The 17,640-nt window shown below is 37.9% G+C and overlaps 1 protein-coding gene across 1 annotated transcript in view; it reads right to left on the bottom strand.

Moving 5' to 3' along the window:
• The window catches only part of LOC120303072 (CUB and sushi domain-containing protein 3-like), a gene marked incomplete at its 3' end in the record, with an annotated part of 446,767 nt that overhangs the window by 207,407 nt on the left and 221,720 nt on the right, over positions 1-17,640 (bottom strand). The window contains exon 6 of the mRNA XM_039332219.1: positions 12,923-13,035. Coding sequence (XP_039188153.1) covers positions 12,923-13,035 — 113 coding nt within the window. The remainder of the gene's footprint in view (positions 1-12,922; positions 13,036-17,640) is intronic.

The following is a 17,640-nucleotide window of genomic DNA, read 5'->3' as shown; positions in this document are numbered from 1 at the left end:
AGTGACTTTCAACAGTTCAAGGAGGAAAATTTGACCTTGGATATTTTGCATATAAGATTGAATAGTGTATTACAGAGCTGCAAGTTATGGCAATGGTTTGCTTTTAAATACTAACAGATTTAAATAAGCTCAAGTTGGCAATGTAAAGGAAAGAATGTTTTTAGAAGACCACACCAGAATTACAAAATTATTACTTCTAGCATTACTCCATTTTTCTAAACAATGTTGCTTCCTTTTGATGAAGAATTCATGTATTTACAAAGGAGGAGCTACCCTACACCTTAACTGGGGAATGTATATGTTTATTTGTTTTTGTTAACCTCCTGGAGCTCATGATAATAAAAATGGTATAAATGTATAAAGGATTTGTGCACATATGTACATATTATTTCAATCTATGATCATCTACATATATTATATACATGCCCATATTCCTAAGGGAAATCAAACCTTACTGTTCTTTGAACATGAAGCTAAAATACTCTGGCCACCAAATGAGAATGGAGGACTCATTGGAAAAGATCCTGATGTTGGGAAATATTGAAGTCTGCAAATCTCTTCCATCGACGCTTGTGTGGACCACGCAGCAGATGTGGCTGCGCTGCGTGTTGAATGGGCAGTCACGTGTGTGGGCACTGGAAGTGCCTGCGAGACGTAGGCTTGGGCTATACAGGCTCTGATCCACCTACCTATGGTAGAAGATGACACCTTCTTTCCCATAGTTGATGGTTGGAAGGAAACAAATAATGCTTCCGTTTTACGGAAGGACGAAGTGCGCTTTACGTAGAAACACAACGCTCTATGCACGTCCAGCTTGTGCCATCTATGCTCTAGTCTATGTCTGGGTTTTGGGCAGAAATCAGGAAGAATCAGTTCCTGAGATCTGTGGAAGATGCTGTTTACCTTCGGAATTAAAGCAGGGTCTGGTCTAAGAACGACCTTGTCCTTGAAGAAGGTACAGAGATCCTTCCTCACTGACAGTGCTGCTAGTTCCGAAATTCTTCTTGCTGAAGTAATAGCCACTAGAAAGGCTACTTTAGCGATAGGTGATGAAGAGAACATGAGTCAAGAGGCTCAAAGGGTGCTGAAGTCAAGGCTTGAAGAACTTTAGGCAGATTCCAAGATGGGTACCTGTGTATAACAGGAGGTTTAGTATTGGCCGCACCCTTCAAAAAGGCGCTAATCGCTGGATGTTGCGCCAGAGAGGTTAAGTTGTCACAGGAAAGTACAGTTGAGAGGGCCGATACCTGTCTACGGATAGTATTGACTGATAGGCCCCTATTAAATCCTTCCAATAGGTAATCTAGGATATTGGGAATAGATACTGAGGTTGGATCTAGGTGAAGTAGTACGCACCACCTGCAAAAACCTTTCCATGTAGCATCATAGATCCTGTTTGTTGAAGGTCGCCTTGATGCTTGTATGATCGATATCACCCCTGAGGAATAGGATTGTTTGGCTAAAGTTTGCCGCTCAAATGCCAAGCGGCTAGTTGTAGTCACTGCGGATCTGGATGTAAAAGTTTGCCCTGACTGAGAATTACTCGGTCCGGGGGAATCCTCCATGGGGGTGATATCGAAAGATCCACGAGGTCGGCAAACCACGGGCGCCGTGGCCAATGTGGAGCAATCAAGATTACTTCTGCACCTTCCAGGATCAACTTGCGTATGGTCGCCGGTATTAATGGCAGCGGTGGAAAGGCGTACAGGAGTTGCGCCGGCCACCGACACCTGAGAGCGTCCGTTTCCTCCGATCCCGAAGTCGGGAATCTGGAGAAGAACCTGGGGAGTTGTGTGTTCTTCGGAGTGGCAAATAGGTCCAGATGTGTCTCTCCGAACTTCCGGGAGATCTCCTCGAACAGAGCCGGATCCAGTCGCCATTCCGACTGATCCACCTTGGCTCTGCTCAGGGAGTCTGCCTGGAGATTCGTCTCCTCTGAGATGTGCTCCGCTCTGATGGAGCTCACATTTGTTTCTGCCCACCGAGCCAGAGCTAATGCCTCCTGCATTAGTTCCGCGGATCGCGTTCCTCCCTCCTTGTTGACATGGGCCTTGGCTGCTACATTGTCTGTTAGAACGAGAACGTGTCTTCTCGTTACTAGGTAGGAGAATTGACGTAGAGCCAGGTGAATGGCCCGAAGCTCCAGCCAATTGATGCTGTGAGACAGGTCCTTCTGATCCCACTGTCCCTGCGCTATCTGGGTTCCCAGATGGGCTCCCCATCCGAATAGGCTCATGTCTGTCGTGAGCGTGATCCGGTTCGGCTCCCTGAATATACTCCCCTTGAGCATCATGGGGGATATCCACCAATTCAGCGATTTCAGTACATGTTCTGGTACCAAGACCCTCCTGCTGGAGGTACTGGGGGCCCTCCTCTGATAGGGGAGGAGGAACCACTGCAACTCCCTTGAGTGGAGTCTTGCCCATGGGACAATGCCCATGCAAGATATCATCTTTCCCAGGAGTTTTGAGAGCTGTATCAAAGGTACTCTCTTGTCTCTTTGAATTTGGTGAACCAGCTTGGAAATGCTGCTTTGACGCTCCTGGGAAAGATATACCCTGCACTGGGACGAGTATATCACCGCCCCTAGATGCTGTAGTTTCCTTGAGGGAGTGATATGGCTCTTTTCTATATTGACTGAGAATCCGTGCTCTTGTAGGACGCGGATTGTGGTCTGGAGGTCTACTTTTGCTTGCTTGTGCAAGCTGGACTGAATCAAGATGTCGTCCAGATAAAACTGTACGCGCACCGGCATCAGCCTGAGATGGGCCGCTATTACTGCTAGAATTTTGGTAAATACCCTTGGGGCTGAGGATAGACCGAAGGGTAGAGCCCTGTACTGGTAATGCCGGTATGCGTAGGTAAATCTGAGGAATTTGCGGTACTTGGGGTGGATGGGGATGTGCAGGTACACCTCCGTGAGATCTATTGAGGACAGGAGGTCGCCTTTCCTGACACTGGCTAGGATGGATTTCAGGGACTGCATCTTGAACCTCCTGTAAGATACGTAGTAATTCAGGGTCTTTAGGTCCAATATTGCTCTCCACCCTCCTGATGTCTTTGGGATCACAAAGAGGATGGAATAAAATCCTCTTCCTTCTTCTCCCTTTGGTACCCTTTCTATGGCCTGAATTGACAGGAGGTGTGCTATGGCCAAGGTTACCAATCTTGCCTTGTGTGCCTTTCTGGAGATGGGACATCTGATGAATCGGTTTGGTGGGGGAGAACAAAAGTCTAAGGTCAGGCCATGCCTGATTGTCTCCAAGACCCAAGCGTCGGTAGTGGTCTGCCCCCAGACCTCGATGAAATTCCCTAACCGACCTCCTATGGGAGTGTCCTGCCTGGTGTCACTTGGCGCGTTTAAAGGGTCGGCCTCCCAATCCTCTAAAGGGACGCCTGGACTGAAACTGGCCTCTGGCTCCCATGTTTGGGTGATCCTGGGAACGATCCTGTCTTGAGTAGAAGGATCGTGAGCCTCTAGACCAGTCCCAGGATTGCCCTGATCGAAAGGGCTGTTTCCAGTCCCAGGAGTTACTTGGGTGGAAACTTTGTCTCCGGAATTCCTGACTGCCTCTCCTGTCTAATTTCTTTGATGGATGGACTAGAATCTTTCTCTTATCCCTGCTCTCGCTTACATGTGGATCCAGGATGGATCCAAACAAAAATGACCCACTGTACTTGGACGTCGAAAGACGCCACTTGGCCTTCAGATCTGTCTTCCAATTTTTGAGCCACAGTAGTCTACGAGAGGCCACTGTGGCCGCAATGGATCTTGCCGCATACTTGGTTGCATGAAGTGAGGCGTCAGCCATAAATTGTGAGGCCGCCAGTATCTTGGCCAAAGTTTGGTGAGCTCTGACCTGATCTGGAGGTATAGTGGTTTGCAGCTCACGCAGCCACATAATACAGGCCCTGGCGAAGAAAGATGATGATGTTGCCGCCTTGGCCGCCCAGGCTGCGGCCATGTGGGAACGACGGAGGGAGTGTTCAAATTTCTTTTCCTCTGGTTTCAAGGCCTCTGCCATGTCTCCTAGAATCGCAGAAGTAGAAAATAATGAGATTAAGGGACTATCTACTGTAGGGACATCTAGCATGCCCGAGAAAGAAGGAGACACATTGAATAGTTTCCTTTCCACGCTATTGGGTGCGGGTGGAGTTGCGAGGGAAAACCATTGTTCCTCTACCATGGTGCGGAAAACCTCCGGACAAGGGATGTATTTGTCCTGTGGGACTTTTTTGGCAAAGAGAGGGTTTGCCTCCTTGCTTGTGGAAGGATTCTCCCCTTGGACTGAGGTCAAATTGACCGTAGAGACTGCCTTTATCAGAAGTGATTTGAGAAGCGTTGGATCAAAAAGGCCAGAGCTCGTTGCCTGCTCAGGGGCGGTCCCCTCATCCTCCGAAAGGGGCATGTCCGTCATGTCTAGATCTAGTGATTCTCCCTCTCCTATCTGAGAGGATCTTTGCCTCCCTGTAGTGTCGTTAGAAGAAAGCGGCTCTGGCGGCCTTTCGAGCTTCGGAGCCTTGCGCCTTCCAGCTGATTTGGGGCAAGCGGACGCGGCGGCTCTGACGGCCGAACGGGCTTCGCTTCCTTGCGTCCTCCAGCTGATTGGGGCGAACGGAGCGCGGCAAGCGCTCCGAAGAAATCTGGCTCGATCCCTTGGGTAGGGCCTATAGACCCTAGGGATACTCTCACCACTCCGTCGAACGAAAGGGTCCTCTGGAAACGGAGATCTGCCAACAGCTCGGAGCCCCAAGCCAGAAGTTGTAAAACGACTCTCTACGAGTACTGGCTAAATCAGAAATTTTACAGAGAAGGGGAAGGATCTGATCTTTAAGTTGTAATTTTGTCAGGAGCTAAAATCTCTAACTGCTAACGGGCTTCGAGACTGAGTCAAAACTGGGGTCACGCCCAAAGGAAGGGTGTGGCCAAAGTTTTTACCCAGTCTGCTGGGCAGGGAGGGTGTCATAGAACCCATCCATTGGACTCTACAGCCATCCTGCTGGAGAAAGTACACTTTTTCCTGCAGCTTTCTATGAAGTTTGATTACTTGGCTGTTTGTTTGCAGCTGATACAATGGAAGTCCAGTTGAATGCATAACAGAGCAGGCTGAGTTTCTTCCAGACTCTCACATACCTTGATGCAGGACATGACTTCTTTAGGCCCACAATCTGCATGATCCTTTTCTTAGCTATAGTAGAAAGAACTATCCAAATTAGGCTTATAACTGTTTGATAACATTAGAGCAGGGGTCTTCAAACTTGGCCCTTTTATGACTTGTGGACTTCAACTCCCAGAATTCCTCAGCCAGCATGTCGTCTAATCATCTAATTTTGGGATAGCATCTCAGACCTACTATCCAAACTTTGCCTTTCTTATCAACAAGTGCTAAAATCAGTGTGTTATGTGACAATTGTTTGTGGTTTGAATTCTATAGACCCGGGCAATTTGGCTTCTTTATTTTCTATTATTCTGCCTATTTTATGGTCTACCAGTTTTTGCTTTCAGGTAAGTAGTATATCTTGCAGATATTCCAATGTGCTTTTGTTGCTACTTTATCATGCTGTTGTTTGTAGTCAGTCTGTGTGATCTTCTTATAGCAGCTAACCAGATGGACCAATGTTTCTTCAGCTTTTTTGCAGAGACGGCAAACAGATGCTGTCTGATGCTGTCTTTTAAATTCTGGCTTTATATGCTTTTGTTCTTACAACTTGGTCTTGTGCAGACAAAATTATTATTATTAGCCTGGTCTGTGCTATAGCTTGTTATTATTGCTTTGAGTTTACTTTCATTTTATATTATTTATAAACTGCTTGGAGGCTTCTGCAGTAATGAAAGTTATCAACTGTAGTAACAAAAGTGTTCGACTCTGTCAGAATGATTGTTGGAATTGTCCAAACTGCCAACTGAACAAATTTCTACTCCATCCCAGCTATGGCCAATAATCCTGTCTACTGAAACTCAAGTACCACCCTTGCTTTTTAACCAGTTATTTGTCACAGTTTTTCAATTCTGTTTTCCATTGTGAGTATTGTTTTTATTTCCATACTTTTTTTTAAGGGGGACTTATAAAAGTTAGACTTTACCACTTCTGTTTCGTTAACAGAATAATAAAAAGTAAGACTAGTGTTTTAATCATATAATTATACAGTATGGTGGGTTGCTCATTGGTTGATTGCTAAGGGTAATTACATTAAAGGTAATCTTAATGTCATGATTTTTCAACATATTTTGATTATGGAGACCTCAATGCTCTCTGAGCTTGATTGTTTGGATACAGATATTTCATTAATTGAGTAAGTAATATTATCACTGCTAGTGAGTGTGGAGTTTGTTCCCTGTTTGCCAACCAGTATTTATGATGTTACCTAATTGGGTAATTAAAGTCTGAAACAACCAACCAAGCTCAGAAAGCATCAAGAACTTCACAGTTCAACCCTGAGCTACATATATTTTCTTCTATACACATATTTTCTTCTAGAGCAACAAAGATGATCAGGGGATTGGAGGCTAAAACATATAAGGAACAGTTGCTGGAATTGGGTATGTCTAGTTTAATGAAGAGAAGGACGAGAGGGGACATGATAGCAGTATTCCAATATCTCAGAGGTAGCCCCAAAGAAGAGGGAGTCAAGTTATTCTCCAAAGTACTTGAAGGCAGGACAAGAAGCAACGGATGGAAATTAACCAAGGAGAGAAGCAACCTAGAACTAAGGAGAAATTTCCTGACAGTTAGAACAATTAACCAGTGGAACAACCTGCCTCCAGAAGTGGTGAATGCTCCAACACTGGAAGTTTTTAAGAAGTGACTGGACAGCCATTTGTCTGAAATGGTATAGGGTTTCCTGCCTGAGCAAGGGGTTGGACTAGATGGCCTCCAAGGTCCCTTCCAACTTTATTATTATTATTATTATTATTATTATTATTATTATTATTATTATTATTATTAACACCATCTTCATTTTCTTTTCTCTTTTCTTTTTTTTTTTTTTTTGAAGTGTGTGCCATTGATCGGTCTCTAAAAGGTTTGTCATCACTGACCTACAGGAATCTTCAGTCTAAAAAGCCCATCCTTACAAAAATATGTAGTAGGTTTTACTGCAGACTCTATGCTATAACTAATTAAATACTAGTCCAGACCTCGAAATGTAAAGGTAGAGGTTGGAAACTGTTGTTCCATTTTTGGACTTCTAGATACAATGCAAGTAAGAACTGAAGGAATAGTCAGTGGGTTGACACATTGATTTTACACACCTTAAAAATGAAATATTTTAATAATAAAATCTAAATTAATATCTTTTTTTGCAAAGAATACCATTTAAAAAAAATTCAAAAGCAATTTTAAAAATAATCTGTTTTTTAGTGACTTCCAAAAGAAATAGCAGCAAATGTAATAAATTCTGTGATTTTCTGTGATGACATACTTTATAGGGTGTAAATTTATATCTCTTAAAGGAAACATTACAATGTATGGATTTAAGATTTATCTTGGTTCATACAGAGGGTTAGTTTTTCTTGCTTTTTCCCTACCACTACCATTTTCCACACAGCTATTGCAATGATGAACTATCTATTTGGATGTCATATCTTAATTTGCTCACTAGCCATAGGCTCTCACAGTTCTTTTCACTGTCTCTTCTTCTAAAGCTTGTTCAACTTCTGGAAAATACTCCAAATAATATCTGGATACTATATATTTATTATTGCATACATTTTGGTAGACATAAAGCACAAACCAGTAAGCTCTACCAATGCATTTTAGTTCTGTAACCAAATTACTTCTATAGTCAGTTTGTTTAATCTTACAGATCTATGGATAGATATCTATAGATTAAACACACAAACATACATACATACATACTTCACACAAAAGAAAAAGTAAATAATTATCCATCCATCCATCCATCCATCCATCCATCCATCCAGAACAGAAAATCTATCATCTTATTGTGCTAGGTCCTATTGCCTGTAATTGAGAATTCAATTCATAGTACTAATTTATGGGATTATGTCATTGTCCTTTCCTACTGTTCTCATAATTTAAAAAAGATAGTCTTTGTGGGCTAAGGGAACACTCTTTGAATTCTGAAAGATATCTTTTTAAAAAAAAGTCTTATCACAAGAAAAAGCTATTGTGAGTGAATCATTTCATTCCTATTTTACAGACAACCGGGCTCCAGTGTAGAAAGGCAGCAATTCACATTTTAGTTCCTTGCACTGTATGGCCTTTCATCACCATTATATAGACCAGTGGTGGCAAACCTATGGCACGGGTGCCAGAGGCGGCACTCAGAGCCCTCTCTGTGGGCACGCGTGCCGTCACCCCAGTCCTAGGCCTTCAGCTGGGTTTTATAAAACCTTTTCGCTTTAGGCCTCCGCTGCCATGTGCAAAAAAAAAAAAAAAAAAGGTTCAGTCAATTTCAACTTCTTGCGGGAAAAAAAGATCTTGCAAAGTTGGAATTGATTGAACCTTTTTAGTCCCATCTAGTCTGCCGTTACCACCGCAGCTACGCCCATTAAATTGGCCCACACCCACCCAATTGGCCACGCCTACCCGGCACTGGACAATGCATAAATGGTTTTGGGTTGCAGTTTGGGCACTTGGTCTCTAAAAGTTTCGCCATCACTGATATAGACTGTATACTGTGCTTGCCAAGGGAAAACATAAAATGCTAGTTCTTCAACTTTTACACATTTTTTTTTTTATTTCCCTTCTTCTACATCTTCATTGTAGTGCCACCCAATCTGATGTTTGCTGGGAAGCTGAATCCATACTCTCTCTAATTCATAAGGCATAATTATTCAGTAAGAAGGTAGCACAATTGTGATACAGCAGAGAAGCAGGCAGATAGCAAATTTACGAGAAAGCAGAAACCTACAAAAGCTTATTATCTTAAAGATTAAAAAATAGGCAGAGAATAATAAAATAAAATAAAATAATAAAATAAAAAATAAAATAATAAATAAAATAAATAATTAAATAAAATAAATAATAAAATAAAATATAAAATAAAATAAATAAAATAAAATAAATAATAAAATAAAATAAATAATACATAAAATAAAATAATAAAATAAAATAATAAAATAAAATCAGCAGGATGGCCACTGTGACAAGGTTTCCCAAGCAAATTTGGATCATTCATAATCTCACATCCAATTGGTGAATTAACCTTCATGGTGCAAAGGAAGAAAGCTGAATAAGAGATCTGGAAACAAAGCTGCAGAGAAGTGGCAATTGAGAGATGCTGCATTAACCGCATTTTGTTTCAAAAAATATCCAACACAGCAGAATATGCCTAATAAGTTTTATTGTAATATTATAGAAGTAATAAAGGAAAAAAACCTGGGCTGGAAAATTGCTTGAAATGCTATGCCCTTTCAAATGATATTACTGAAATACACTAAGGGGAGATTTAAGATTGAAGATGCCATAACAGACTCACTATTATTCTTTTTCAGGAAAAAAAAATACTGTACATACATTAACAAAGATGCTGTAACTAAAGTTCACTATTGCTAAATCCTACTTAAACTATTTATTTTAAAATATCCATCTTGTATTATTTAAAATATTTTAGCTCCAGGATATGATCACTTTGTAAACTCTGAAATCAATGTTATTTTAGTTTCTTCTGATCTCATTTAGTTATAAGGATTTTATTTGCTCTTTAATCTTTGTATTTTCCATGTTTTTACACTGTTTAACTTACAGTAAGTCATTTTCCTTTTGTTTTATAATATAATTTTATTTTGATTTTAAAAAAATAATTAACCCCTTTCCCCAACAGAGACAACATGAGAGAATGAATGTAGAGTAGATATACAACCTAGAACAATAATTGGTTTATTTTTCAGTATCAGACTGCTTCTCCCTATATATGGAAGTATTCTCTAATGAGCAAAGAACAAAATGAATAATAGGTGACACAATGGTATAGTTGGCTATGGCTAGGTAAATACAAAATAGTTGATCACAAAGTGTGCAAATTACAGTAAAGAAGAAACATGTCATACACAACATTAGCCTGGATCAGCTAAACTGTAAACTATTTCAGAAAAGATGACTATTGATACAAGGGTTAATATTTAAGCAGTGTTTAAATGAGATGCTCAGTAGCTGATTATATTTATGCTACTAATAAAAATATAATGTTATATATAAATGGATTACTTTATATAGAGAACTTAGGTGATTAATTATTTCTAAAATTAATTGGTATATTAAAATATTAACTTTAAATTACAATAATTTAGATTACTCTTCTAATCAATCAGCTAGGACACTATTAATAGTGTATTAATTAAACTAATTTATACTAGGAGTTGTGTTGTTAGCTATTGTCCAATCTTGAAGTACAAAAGAACATGTCCATTGAAATAAATATATATTCATATCATATTATATATTATAGCTTTATATTGAAAAGAAAGACTTGCACTTATCAGCTTGTGACTGATGGGAAAAAAAAGTTCCTCAAATCTCCTCTGAGGTGAAAAATTAGCAACATTATGTACAAATCGTCCCCGTCTTACAACTATTTAGTGACCAATCAAAATTACAATGGCACTGAAAAAAGTGACTTAGGACCATTTTTCACACTTACAATAATTGCAGCATCCCCATGGTCACATGATCAAAATTTGGATGCCTGGCAACTGACAACAGTTGCAGTGTCCTGGGATCACATGATCACCTTTTGCAATCTTCTGACAAGCAAACTCAATGGGGAAACCAAATGTACTTAACAATTATGTTACTAACTAAACAACTGCAGTGATTCACTTAACAGCTGTGGAAAGAGAGGGCATAAAATGGGCAAAAACTCAATGTCTTGCTTAACAACAGAAATTCTGGGTTCAATCATGATCATAAGCTGAGGACCACCTTACAAAAATATTTATCATGTCCCTGTTTCTGTTAAGCATATCAATTAATATTGTCCTTTATTTCTTTCATATTAATGCTATAACTCTGTGGCCCTTGTGATGGATCCATTAGAATTTTTTTTTTTTTAATGTCACTCCAATATTACACACCTCAACACTGCTCGGAAGGGTTGTTGAACTATTGCACAGCAGATTTTGAAAACTGTGATATCTGCAGGAATTAAGAAAGCAAAGTCCCACTAAGTAGGAGTCCTTTTGGCAATGTTGGTCAAAGTCAAAATTTGTACAATATTTTAAAATTTTATTTAACAGTTTTTTAAAAAGTATTTTTGTCTTTTGTTCTTTTTCCTGTGTAAACGTGATATAACTAAACATATGACTCCTGAATTTTCCCACATCAAATTCTGACATTCTTTAAACATTTTGCTTTCCACGAGTGAACATTTTCATTTTGCTTTACTTTAATAATAAAATTCCACAGATTTAACAGTAATTCTTGAATTACAGCATGTATATAGCTGGCATGTTAAAAAGTATTTAGTAGTGGATGCAATTTAAAAAGAAATACACAATAAATTGGTACAGTAAATACTATACCAATAATTTATGTTGGTACAGTAACTTTTTCACTTCAATTGAAAATGCTATCATTGGGGACATTCACAGATATTTATTGGCTTGTATTTCTCTGTTGCTTTATTTTGCAGATTTCCAATGCCATATGAGAAAAGTTATTTTTATAAGTTGTTTAAAAATCAACTTGGTTAGGGGATTCTGCAAAGTACTCGTGAAGGTGAATTATTCACATAGAAAGCTGCAGCTACTCTGAAGTTTTGAACAGATGTAAAGCCTCAGCATTACATCACATCAGAAAATAGTACCTTTTCCTGAAGTTCATGCTTTAGAAAACCCAAATTGTAATTTACCAATTTTTAAAAAAGTAAAAATAACAGGGTAGGAAACTTAGAAAAGAATAATACTGCTTGATGTATAATTAGTACTCCCTGGCAGTACTCAAATTGTTTGGATTCAAGTTAATTCCCATTGAAGCCTAAAATAGATTTTCTTTTTAATCCTTTCACGTCTGAACAGGCTCTTTTGCATCCGGATCAGGCTATTTCAGATATTTTTATGTGTTTCAAGCTCAAAAACTGGCAAAATAGTTGCGGCAGCCTTTGAAACATTTTTTTTTCTTTTCATGCTAATTTGCTCATATTAAATAGAAGATAATACATTAAAAAAACTGGTTAGTAAACAAGTAAAAAGCTACTGTGTGCAATGAAATATATTCTGTTTGACAGAAGAACTCTCCTTAATAATGCTGCAATTTACAGGTATTCCTTGACTTACGACCACAATTGAGCCCAATTTTTTTGTCATTAAGTAAGACATTTGTTACGTGAGTGTTGCCCCATTTTACGACTATTCTTGTTTCAGTTGTTAAGTGAATCACCGCAGTTGTTAAATTAGTAACCTGGTTGTTAAGTGAATCTGGCTTCCCCATGGACTTTGCTGGTCAGAAGGTTGCAAAAAGGGGATCACATGATCTTGGGACACAGCAACGGTCATAAATGTGAACCAGTTGGCAAGCATCTGAATTCTGATCACAGGATCATGCAAAAGTTGTAACTGTGAAAAACGGTCATTAAGTCATTTTTTTCAGTGCAGTTGTCACCTTGAATGGTCACTGAATGAACTGTTGTAAGTCGAGAACTACCTGTACACAAATAAGCATTGGCCACAATGTTCCAGCAGTATCACTATGTTTAAAAGTATAGCACAGTATAAATTGCACATGTCTGATCCAAATCTGTCCTAAATATGCAGTATTTGCGGGGCAAATAAACCTTAGTATTGAATGCAATTTTTGTCTTCACACAGAGAATGTCTGTTTTTGCAAGTCAGAACTTACAGATAAGAAATCTTTTTTTTCTTTTTTTAATGAGTAGTATATTAGTTTGCACCCCAACACCAACCCCCACTTCCATTCCTAAGTTTCAGAGAAGGAGGAAAAATGGTTTTCATTAAATATACCTTGATAAGGAGCACTAAATCCACGGTATCGGTGGTTGCTGTCTGTTACAAAATGAAGTCTTAGCCAGTTTTTGTTGCTGATAACTGGAGCTGGGATATTCATTCCAGATAACCTGAATGAGAAAAAGACAAATAAGACAAACATATTTAACAGGATCAGAAATCCCCAGTTAGTCGCCAAGGCCACTAGCTCCTTCAAAAGGCTCCAGAAAAGCCTTGTACTCAGAAAAAAGGGGAGACTATTGTTGCATTATTTTGTATAATTTTGCAGTTCTCTAAATTGGAATGGCAAGAATGGATGCTAAGATAGGACTTTTCTATTCTTTAGGAAAGAAGTGTTAAATAAAGGGCTTAGGCTAAAGAATTGTAAATTTACTCCCAATATTGAGGTAAAGCTTTATAAAATTATAACATGTCATCTTCATCATATTCATTATCCTAGCTCAGAACTTTCAGAATTCATCAGGACACAGAAATAGAGGGACTTTACATAGTAGAGATATGTAATTTGCATTTAAAAGGACGGATAAATTAAAAGTGCATGCATGAATTTGTTAAGGTCTGACTTAAAGGGGAAAAAATCTATTAATAGCTACAAAACATGATGACTATTTAAGTTTTAGATTTATTTATTAGATTTTCATCCAGGTGTTCAAGGCAGTATACATAGTGCTCCAATTTTGTCTTCACAGAGACAACTATCCAATAGAAGAGAATATTTGTAGCTTAGAGTTGAACGGTGGAGTCCTTATTGCTCTGTGAGCTTGGTTGTTTGCTTGCAAATGTAACATCTAGTTAACATCAGAACTGAGTATGGTTCCGAGTTGGGTAATGAAATGTCTACAAGCAAACAACAAAGCTTATAAAGCACCATGAACTCCACCAAAACAACAACAACCCCCAAAAAAGTAATTGAACAAAAGTCACTCTCTGACTTTCCAAGTTCAAGGATGGGTTTGAACTTGGATATATCAGTACGCAATAATGGCTCTCTATATGATTTCTCTAAGATCAGTACTCAGTTGACTATTAAGATCAGTTACAGCGGACAATAGCAAAAAATAGCATGAAAACCATCATATCACAGCAGTTAATAAGTTGGACCTAGAAGTGTAAGTCTATTGTCTGCCATGAAAACTTTCTTTCTTTCTTTCTTTCTTTCTTTCTTTCTTTCTTTCTTTCTTTCTTTCTTTCTTTCTTTCTTTCTTTCTTTCTCTATTTATTTATTTATTTATTCTTTCTTTCTTTCTATCATATTTCAAGATTTTTCATGTCTCATATAGTGATTATAATTGATGACTTTGAGGATATTTCTCACAAACAAAAATATCTCATAAGGTTTTTGGGGGTCAGGTTATATCCTCATATACCCTTTCCTGAATTTCTAAAGATATTAAAGGATATAATCAAACAAATACAATTATTTGCATATCCGGATTGTAAGCTTTTGGGAGAAAGGGAAATGGGCTTTTATAAAATCTGAAAGTTGTGGGATCTCAACAATAATTTTCTGAGATACCAGACTACCTGTAGATCTATGTCATGAAGTTGATTGTGTTTTCTAAACATCCAACTTTTTTATTATTTCTATAATTCTTAATTATACAATTTGTATAATTGTTAAGTGAATCATTGTGAATCGCTAGCCCCAATTACTTTGCTTGTCAGAAATCAGCTGGGAAGGTCATAAATGAAATCACATAATCCCAGGATGCAATTGTATATTTTGATCACATGATCATGGATGAGAATGTTTCAATGGTCATAAATGCAAGGACTGGTCAGAAGTCACTTTTGCAGGAATGTTGTAACTTCAAACAATTGCTAAATGAATGGCTGTTAAATCCATTACTATCTCTACAGTGGTAGCAGAATAACGATAAAAAATATGCCAAGTGATGAAAATCTATTTAATAAATGAAATGCTGAACAGTGCGAAAAGATTTGCAGATCCCTGTCTGCAATAATACTAGAATTAAAATCCATCCAATAAATCTACTATTTATCAGATGTTGACAAAGCAAGAAATTTTCTTCATTGAGAATAGTGTGCAGCAGCATATTTTTAGAATTACTAGCCTCCATGGCTTTAAAATTGTATGAGACCAAATTAAGAAAGGTAGCTACATTAATAGTTAATAGCTATTAGGTGGCTATGTTTTCTATCAGACTTCTTCTGGATATTATTGGTGCCTGTTGAAGATAATGTAGTATTATTTGTTGAATATATTATTGTTGTCTATCAAAAGTTTATTCATATTGCAGAATAAGGCTCCTTCATAATAGCAGCAGTGATATCCCATGAGTACCCACCTTCTACACCACCCATGCAGAATTTCCCAACAAACAACAATCCCACGATTTTTAGCAAAACCTGGCAACATGACTTCATTGTCTTGTTATAGTCATGAGACTGCAAGACCTGATTTGAATTGATGGCACATGAATCTAGAATGGGAATATCACTACTCCTTAATTTAGCAAACAAAACTATTTTTTTAAAGCAGATTCCCTTAGAATCAGTGCAAAACTTCTAGATTTTTCTTAATATAAAAGAGAAATCAAAATATGTCACTAAACTCCTCAAAACATGTCCCCAGGTCTTAGAAGAAGTCTATATTCATTAACTGTAACTAGTATGGGATCAAATGTTGATATTAGAATGCAGACAACTTTATATGAATGAAGTTGGTATTTGGGACAGTCTTTTAGGCTCAAAAGGAGTAAGTATATATATAATGAAACTTCCTATAGAAGAGGTGAAATTTGATGAGAACACACAGTTCCTTAAAATTTCTGTGACTGATGCATGCTGATCATTTGATTGTACAGTAGTTATAACTTTATGAATTGTATTCATTAGAAATACAATATTAATTACACCTTCATTAATTATTAAAGTATTAATTAGGCACACTGAATCATAGGTTCATAGAGTTGGAAAGGGCCATTTTAGCCACTGAGTCCAACCCTCTCTTCAGAGCATGAATCCAGACTAAAATACTCCAGCAACATGACTCTGTAGCCACTGCTTGAGTGCATGCAATGAATGGAAGTCTACCTTCTCTTATGAATAACTGTTTCTACTGTCATCAGAATAGTCAATTTTTCTAATTATTTTATAGCAATAGATGTACTCAAGATCTCTTTATGAGTTAAACTAGCTATCAACAGCATATCCTTAATTCATTTTTTCCAGTTTATCCCCATATTCTTATGAGCATACTGTGTTAAATAATTCATAAAATTAAATAATAAAAATAATACAATGGAAATTTTAAAAAGAAAGAAATAAAATCAACTGTCAACTACTGACCCTATATCAAGTAACATGAATTAGTATTCTTTTTAATGTCATGATTATCATACATGGAAGATATTGCCATAATTATTGAAGAAGGCATAATATTCCGATTAATCAAAAGCTTGGATATTTTGAGACTTATATCTACAAAGACATGTATTTCTTCAAATGGAACTTTTTATCCATATTTATTAAATAATAAGTGAGGTTTTCTTTTAAGTAAATGCTAATAGGATGGTGCTATTAAATAAATAATAAAATGTGGAATAGACAGCATCACCAACAGATGGATTTGTAGCTGGCTGACAAATTGTACTCAACGAATAGTTTCTCAATGGCATTACATTCAATGGAAAGAAGTAAGCAGCTGGGTACCACAAAGTTCCGTCTTAGGCCCAGTACTCTTCAATATTTTCATAAATGACTTAGATGAGGGAATTGAAGGGGAATTCACCAAATTTGCAGATGATACCAAACTGACAGGAGTAGCCAACACCCTAGAAGACAAACTTAGGATCAAAAAGATCCTTGAATAATGGGCCCTATCCAACAAAATGAGTTTCAGTGTGGAGAAAAGCAAAGTTTTACATTTAGGCAGAAAAAATCAAAGGTACAAGTACATATTGGGCAAGACCTGGCTTAAAAAAAAATCCCTGTGAGAGGGATCTTGGAGTCCTAGTGGACAATTACTTGACTATGAGCCAGCAGTGTGCAACAGCAGCCAAAAAAACTAATACAATCCTGGGTTGTATAAACAGAGGCATAGAATCAAGAACACGCAATGTATTAGTATCGCTTGATAAAACCCTAGTAAGACCACACCTTGAGTACTGCAGCCAACTTTGGTCACATATCACAAAAAAGATGTTGAGAGTTTGGAAAAAATTCAAAGAACAACTAAGATGATCAAAGGCCTGGAGACTAAAACATACAAAAAATGGCTGCGGGACTTGGATTTGGCTAGTCTAAAGAAAAGAAGAAATAGGGGAAACATGACAGCAGTATTCCAGTATCTGAGGGGCTGTCACAAGAGGAGTGGGTCACATTGTTCACCAGAGCACCAGAGTGTAGGACAAGAAACAATGGTTGGAAACTGATCAAAGAGAGAAGCAACCTGGAATTAAGGAGAAACTTCCTGACATTCAACAGCTTGCCTCCAGAAATCGTGAGTGATCCATCACTGGAGATTTTTAAGAAGAGACTAGACAATCACCTGTCTGAGATGGTATATGTTCTCCTACTTGAGCAGGGGGATGGACTAGAAGACCTCCAAGGTCCCTTCCAGTTCTATTCTATTCTATTCTATTCTATTCTATTCTATTCTATTCTATTCTATTCTATTCAACATTTCTGACTTATGTCTATTGAATCAATTCAATCTCTTTGCACTCAAAATTAAAAGCAAAGAAGATATA

Source organism: Crotalus tigris, unplaced genomic scaffold (genome assembly GCF_016545835.1).
Source record: "Crotalus tigris isolate CLP2741 ecotype Arizona unplaced genomic scaffold, ASM1654583v1 scf7180000024455.1231707, whole genome shotgun sequence".
In the NCBI taxonomy this organism is placed as follows: domain Eukaryota; kingdom Metazoa; phylum Chordata; class Lepidosauria; order Squamata; family Viperidae; genus Crotalus; species Crotalus tigris.
The sequence above is the reverse complement of the archived record's forward strand: the minus strand, read 5'-3'. Positions and strand labels throughout refer to the sequence as shown.